Source organism: Pinus tabuliformis, chromosome Q (genome assembly GCF_031772625.1).
Source record: "Pinus tabuliformis cultivar Carrire ecotype Pingquan chromosome Q, CPIR1, whole genome shotgun sequence".
Lineage (NCBI taxonomy): Eukaryota > Viridiplantae > Streptophyta > Pinopsida > Pinales > Pinaceae > Pinus > Pinus tabuliformis.
The window spans coordinates 625885081-625892019 of record NC_142296.1 but is presented as its reverse complement, the minus strand read 5'-3'; the positions used below and the strand labels follow the sequence as shown (position 1 = coordinate 625892019).

Sequence of the window (6939 nt, the reverse complement as noted above, 5' to 3'; positions counted from 1 at the left end):
TTCTCACAAAGAAGAAACAATTCCATATCTAATTAGCTGCCCATACTATTGCTCCTTGGATTTAAATTTGATACCTACCAATCCCCCATGGCTTAGCCCACATATCTTCTTACTTCCTACTCCACTTGATCCTATTTAGTGCATACTTACCTTGCTTACATTTATTACTTGTTAGGCTTGCTTGCATTTGTGAATATTATCTACATGTCTTCTTTATGCTTATTTAATATTGATTGATGTACTTATGATTTCTTATTACCATAAATTCAATGTTATGCATATTATCTATGGTTATTCTTTATTCCTACTTAATATGAAGACAGGCAATAGGCATTTGGGGTCAAAATTTATTTAATGAAGTTATGATTCCTTATTAACATAAATTCAATCTTGATAATTGTTACACAAGAACATATTAGATGAATATCATCTGAGCGCTGCCCCTCGGCCCCTGCTCAGCCCTTGCTCGGCCTCTCCTTGAGGCCCGCTCCTAGCGCGCCCTGCAATCTGCGCGTGAGCCCGCACTTCGCCGCCCAGATCCCTGCGGGAGTGTCCGCGCGGGGCCCTTCTCCTCCCTGCGGTCGGCCTGGCCATGGGGGTTTGATCTGCCCCTGCTCGCTTCTGGCAGGCTCCCTTCTGGTCCAGCATTCATGGAGGTGCTGGGCACCCCCCAGGCCCCTTCTTCCCCTCCCCCATCGACGATCTCTTCAGCTGAGGCTTTCAGCCGGCTTCTGGAAGGGCTCCCTAAGAAGAAGAATGTTGAAGCGGCGAAATTCGTCAAGAAACTCGATGATATTCCAGAGATCTCTCTTCCTCCGGAAACCCCGATTCAGGTTGCTCTGTCCTTGTCCGAGCGAGCTCTCATCGGCCAGTTCACTGGTCTATGGCCATCCCCCAAATCCACAGAGAGCTGGGTCAAAAGAAACTGGTCGTCGCTGATCAAAGAAAGTGTGACCTCATACTTTCTGGGGCGAGGATTCTTCCTCTTTGAATTCACCTCAAAAGAGGACAAAGATCTGATTTTTCGAAATGGCCCTTACTTCATGGGCCCCCAGGGTTTGTACCTGAATAAATGGACTCCTGACTTCGATCCAGCAGTTGATGTCCCCAAAGCTGTCCCGGTGTGGGTTAGGCTTCCAAATCTTCCAGTTCATTGCTGGAACTGGGATTCTTTGATGCACATTGGAAATGCCTTGGGGAAATTCATAGATCGAGCGAACAACAAGGACCAATATGATTGTGCCAGGATCTGCGTTGAGGTGGATCTGGAGGTGGGGCTCCCAGAGGCCATCAAAATCAAGGTTGGAAGCTGGACGCATCTGCAGAAACTAGACTATGAACAGCTGCCCTTCAAATGCCGGAAATGCCAGGTTTATGGACACTTCGCCAGAAACTGCCCATCTGCCAATGAAGCGGAGCAAGGGAAGGAGGTCGGCTGGAATCAAGTTAAACGATCCAAAAATTCTTCCAAGACCCAGAAGCCGGGGGGTACTAGTGGCAAAGGTCCTCAGCAGGACCCTGCTCAGCAGATCCAGCCCAAGTCCACCCCAGAGAACAGGTTCGACCCTCTCAGCTCCCAGCCAGAGGACACCCATGAAGTCGTAGTCCAAAAACCAGTGTCCCCAGATAAAGGTATTCTGCCCATCTTTTCCAAGGACACGGGTGTTGCAGAAAGCTCAAAAGGTACCCCTGTTGAAATCGAGGAGGAGGATCAAGAATCGGAAGACTCGGAGGAAGAAGGAGAAATAGGAGATTCCCAAACCTCTGTAAGGAGATCTACAAGAGGGCGAAAAACGGATCGGGAGAAAAGAGAACATGAAACGTACAAGGACAAATTACAGGGCAGCCAACCAACATTGGAGAAGTTGCTAGCAAAAAAGCCGAAGATGGCAAGAAATCAGCATCAAGGCTCCAAGGGAGCCCAGCAAAGCAAAGGTAAATAATGAAAATAATCTCCTGGAATTGTAGGGGTATGGGGAGAAAAATCAAAGAAGAGGCTATAAGAAACCTAATAAGAATAGAGGCCCCGGATATACTCCTTCTCCAGGAGACTAAGATGGAGGAGTCAGACTTCCTTCATTTAAGTAAAAAACTTTGGAATAAGAGTAAAGCAACAGCAGTCTCAGCCAGAGGAGCCTCCGGAGGGTTGGGTACTCTTTGGAATGACAGCAGGTTTTTGCTAGTGTCTGAGACTTCAAATATCCATTGGTTGATGTTAAAGATGCAGCATCTAATCACTAAAGAAACCTTTTGCCTCTTCAACGTTTATGTACCGGTCAATGCTGGAGAAAAAAAGATCTGCTGGGATTCAATAAGACAGCAAGCAGATCTGGGCAATCTGGAAAATGTCATCATAGCAGGTGACCTTAACATCACGCTGCACTCTTCAGAAAAGCGAGGAGGCTGCATTGTGCGAGATCCGGCAAGGGAATGGGCAGAGGATCTCCTCCAAGACTGGGATCTGTTAGATATCAAGCCTGTCTCAGGTAAGTTCACATGGTCTAATAAAAGAATAGGCCCTGGTCATATTGCAGCAAGGCTGGATAGATTTTTTGTGCAAAGCTCCTTTCTTTTGCTTGGTTTAGACGCTAGCATGCATATTCTATCTAGTAGCACCTCAGATCATAAGCCTATCAAGCTTGATCTTCGAGCTCATTCTGATCTTGGCCCCATCCCTTTCAAGTTTAGCCCTCTGTGGATCAAGGAACCCAGCTTCTTGCAGATAGTCAAAGAAAGTTGGTCCCAGCCTGTCACCGGATCTCCATTCTACATATGGGAAGAAAAACTCAGAAGATTGAAATCTGTCCTAAAGTGCTGGGCCAAAACTCTTTCTAACCCCACAGCCGAAAGAAAAAAGCTCCAAAGTCAGCTTGTCGCCCACCATTTGCTCTCGGAAGAGGCACATGTGTCTAGAGAAATTCTAGATAAAGAGATTCAACTCCAGCAGCAATACCATAAAGCCTGCCTGGCCGAAGAGGAATCGTGGAGGATCAAATCTCGCTATCTTTGGCTCAAAGCAGGAGACAGAAATTCTTCATTTTTTCACAAGCAAGCTCAAGCTAGAAAATGCTTCAACTCCATAGCTGAAATTAAAGAGGATGCTACCATCCATAAAGACTTTACAAGCATCAAACAGGCAGCCTTCCTTCATTTCAAATGTTTGTACAGTGAAGAGGCGAATGTATCTCAGAACTATAGTCTGTTGGACGGTGTTCCCTCATCAATTTCTCCTGAGATGAATCATCAGTTAGAAACCAAAGTCACAATGGAAGAAGTCAAAAACGCCCTCTTTGCTATGGACCCAGATAAAGCCCCAGGTCCTGATGGGTTTTCCGCCAGATTTCTCCAATCCTGCTGGCAAATCGTGGGAAAAGATCTCTATAAAATGGTTCAAAAATCGCAAGCCTGTCAGAAAATAGGAGGAAGTACTAATTCATCGTTCCTTGCTCTCATCCCCAAGGAAAAGGGCGCCAATTCCTTTAATAGATTTCGTCCCATCTCCCTTTGTAATACTGGTTACAAGCTGATCACCAAAATTATTGCTAACAGGCTGAAGCATATTCTCCCAAAATCATCCCAGAGAACCAAGGGGGCTTTATACATGGAAGACAACTGGTGGACAACTTCATATTAGTTCAAGAGGCAATCCTGTCAAGTCAACAGCGCAAAGAAAAAGGTATGGCTATCAAACTGGATTTAGCTAATGCTTTTGATCGTGTTAGACATAGCTTTCTTTTGAATGTGCTGAAAAAAATTGGTTTTGGGGAGAGCTTTATCAAATGGATCCGGGCTTGCATCTCAGAACCATGGATAGCTCCTCTAGTCAACGGTAGATCTGCTGGATTCTTTAAAGCTTCAAGAGGACTAAGACAGGGCTGCCCCCTGTCTCCTCTTCTGTTTGTTATTCAAGCTTCCGTGCTCAGCTTCCATCTAAATAAAAAAATGCAAGATCAGGAGATTTCTGGGATTTCCATTGCGAGGGGGGTACAAAACATCAACCACGCCCTGTTTGTAGATGATACCCTGCTACTTGGGGCAGCCTCGACCCACTCTGCCAACAGATTCAAAGAGGCTCTTGATGAGTTTTGTTTGGAGTCCGGAAGCAGTCTCAACAAGGGAAAGTGTCACACTTACTGTTGGAATACATCGCCCACACTGCTAAATTCCATCACCAGATGCTTAGGATTTGCTGCCTCCTCAGAATGGACCTCGTTCAAGTATCTGGGGCTCCCTATCTTTCTCAAGCGTGCCTACAGCAGGGATTGGCTTCCTCAGGTAGAAAAATTCAAGATTAAACTCCAGGCATGGGGATTTAATTGGCTAAACATGGCGGGCAAGTCAGTCCTTATCAAAGCCGTTCTCAGCAGCCTCCCATTATTTCAGTTCTCGGTGCTTCTAGCTCCATTGGGCATCCTTCAGAAAATGGAACAGCATATTAGAAATTTCTTTTGGAAGGGAGGTAAACTAAATGAGAGGAGATTCCCTCTTGTTAAATGGGAGACTGTTCTCAAACCTCAGATGGAGGGAGGGCTTAACTTCAAGAAACTCCCTCTGCAGAACATTGCTATGGGAGCCAAGCTCCTCTGGAGAATTATAGCGCCCAAGCCAGGCTGGGCTCAGCTAGCGCTCTGGAGAAAATATTTCAATGGTGAGAGGATTAGATGTTTGGATGGACCTATTCCTCAAGGCGTTTCGCCCTTTGCTAGCCTCTGCTCCAAAGTTGCCCCGTTGATCCGATCCAAAGCTTACTGGATCCCTGGAAATGGGAAAAAAATAAACATCTGGAATGATTGCATAATGGATCGCAAACCAATTGGCGACTGTCCAACCGTGAAGGCGTTGAGAGACTGGCTGACGGCTTCTGGAAAAACCACACTGTGGGATATTTCTTTGTGGAATGGGACGCATTGGGCTGGCTAGAGCCTGAACGATCTGCCTCCGGATCTCCTCCAGGACTCCATTCACCTCTGCGACTTGCTAAATGGGATGGCCCCCTCACACATACGCAAAAAAGACAGGCGAGGATGGGGCGCTCTTTCGGCTGGCTTTACAGTTGCCCAGGGTTATGCGCATCTCACCTCATTTCCAAATGTACCTCCTGATCCAGCACCGTGGAAGGTTGTCTGGGACGTCCCCTCGCTGCCAAAAATTGACATTTTCTGTTGGCTCCTTTGCCACAGAAAAATCCTAACCGAGGATAACCTTCAAAGGCGTGGAATCCATGGCCCGTCCAAGTGTTCCCTGTGCAAAGAAAATGTGGAATGTGCTACGCACCTTGTCCTAAAATGCAACTTCTCTATGCAGATCTGGAGAGAGCTGATGGACCATTGGAATCCCAAATTCGAGCTCCCTGCCTCCATAACAGAGTTATTCGCTACTTGGCAAAACAACTATCCCGGTCCCCCCCCCCCCAAAAAAAAAACAAAGTGATCAAAGCGGCTTGGTCTTCTCTTCTCAAAATTTGCTGCTGGCAGATCTGGCTAGAGCGAAATAGCAGAATTTTCAGAGGCACCCAGCACGATGCCAAGGTGGTTGCGGCCAAGGTAAAGATCCAGATAAAAGAATGCCTGGGAGATCAAAAAGACGACTCGAATCTCAGCCAGCTAGACATTGATTGGGGGACCTCCTTGAATCTGCAATTTTACCAAGCCGTCAGAAGCATGGTCTCCCCCGAGGATTGGCAAATAAGGGGAAAAAATAGGGAGGATTTTCAAGACTGGATCTCCAAGCAGAAGGTGCACTCTCTTTTCTTTGACGGGGCAGCAAAAGGAAATCCTGGCAATGCTGGGGCAGGAGGAGCTATTAAAAACACTGATGGCATATCGATCCACAACTATGCCTGGGGTCTGGGGATCAATTCCAGCATCCAAGCTGAAGCATTGGCCCTCTACCAAGGTCTCAAGTTACTCTTGAAGCTGGAAATCAAGGAAGCAAATATTTTTGGGGACTCCCAAGTGATCATAAAACTCATGGTGACCAATTCTACACCTCGGGACTTAAGATTAGCAAGGCTGATACAAAGAATCAGAAGAGTGGCGAAGCTGTTCCAAAAACTGAATTACTTTCATGTTCTAAGAGATAACAACAAAGAAGCAGATCTTGAAGCCAATAAAGCTGCTCTTCTATCCGTTGGGGCAATGATAAGAGACGGGGACGAAACATGGGATCCAATTCCATAACTCAACACAGCTGAGATGTTTTATTGTTTGATTTTAAATCAGTTTGTTTGTATATTCAAGCTTGGGCAAATCGCAGAAATAAACTACATTGCTGAACCCAAAAAGAGCTGGAAGGGGAATACAAGCCCTTTAGTACCTCAGAAGGTCGTTTCTATTTGGATCGGGCTCACCCCTATTGTAATCAGAAGGCTGGTATTTAGACCACCCAATTAATACAATCCATAACCATTCTTGTGAAAAAAAAAAAAACATAAATTCAATCTCAAATAAGTAATATTTAATCATTTTTATTGAAAAAATAATGTTATTTCTATATTTTTGTGTCAATGGTGTCCCACATCATGATGCACATGTGCACTAACAATTAGACCTATAATTCATATGGAAAAATATTCTTGTAAGTTATATTTCTTTTATGGAAATTGTGTTGTTGAAGGTTTGAAGTGATTGTTGGTTTTTTCTTTTCCTTTTTTGTGGGGAGATTGTAGTGATATCAATAAAATAATGCTATATTTTGATTGCTTGTAAAATGCTCATTGCCATTATTTGAATGATTCACTGTGTAAGAAATAAAAATAGCTTCATTGTAAGCCAATTTCACAATATTTAACAAATGGTATCCATGAGATGAAAGTGTCAATGGTTTATTAATTTCCTCTATATGATTCTTATATAAACTAGCATAGATCCATCACAAAGAAAAATAGTATCATTGTAAAACAATTTCACTATATTTAACAAATGGCATCCATGGGATGAA

At 44.6% G+C, this 6939-nt stretch overlaps 1 protein-coding gene across 1 annotated transcript; it reads left to right on the top strand.

The window, feature by feature from the left end:
* Nucleotides 1-4986: 4986 nt before the first annotated feature.
* LOC149221003 (uncharacterized) lies at nucleotides 4987-6179 on the top strand. Its single transcript, XM_089387288.1, has 2 exons — nucleotides 4987-5118; nucleotides 5475-6179. Exons 1-2 carry the CDS (start codon nucleotides 4987-4989, stop codon nucleotides 6177-6179), a joined length of 837 nt encoding a protein of 278 aa, XP_089243414.1.
* The last annotated feature ends 760 nt before the right edge of the window (nucleotides 6180-6939 follow it).

Coding starts and splice junctions, on each gene's coding strand:
- LOC149221003 (XM_089387288.1), top strand. CDS start 4,987: ATGGCCCCCTCACACATACGCAAAAAAGACAGGCGAGGATGGGGCGCT. Junction 5,119..5,474: donor CTGATCCAGCACCGTGGAAG/GTTGTCTGGGAC, acceptor TGCTGCTGGCAG/ATCTGGCTAGAGCGAAATAG.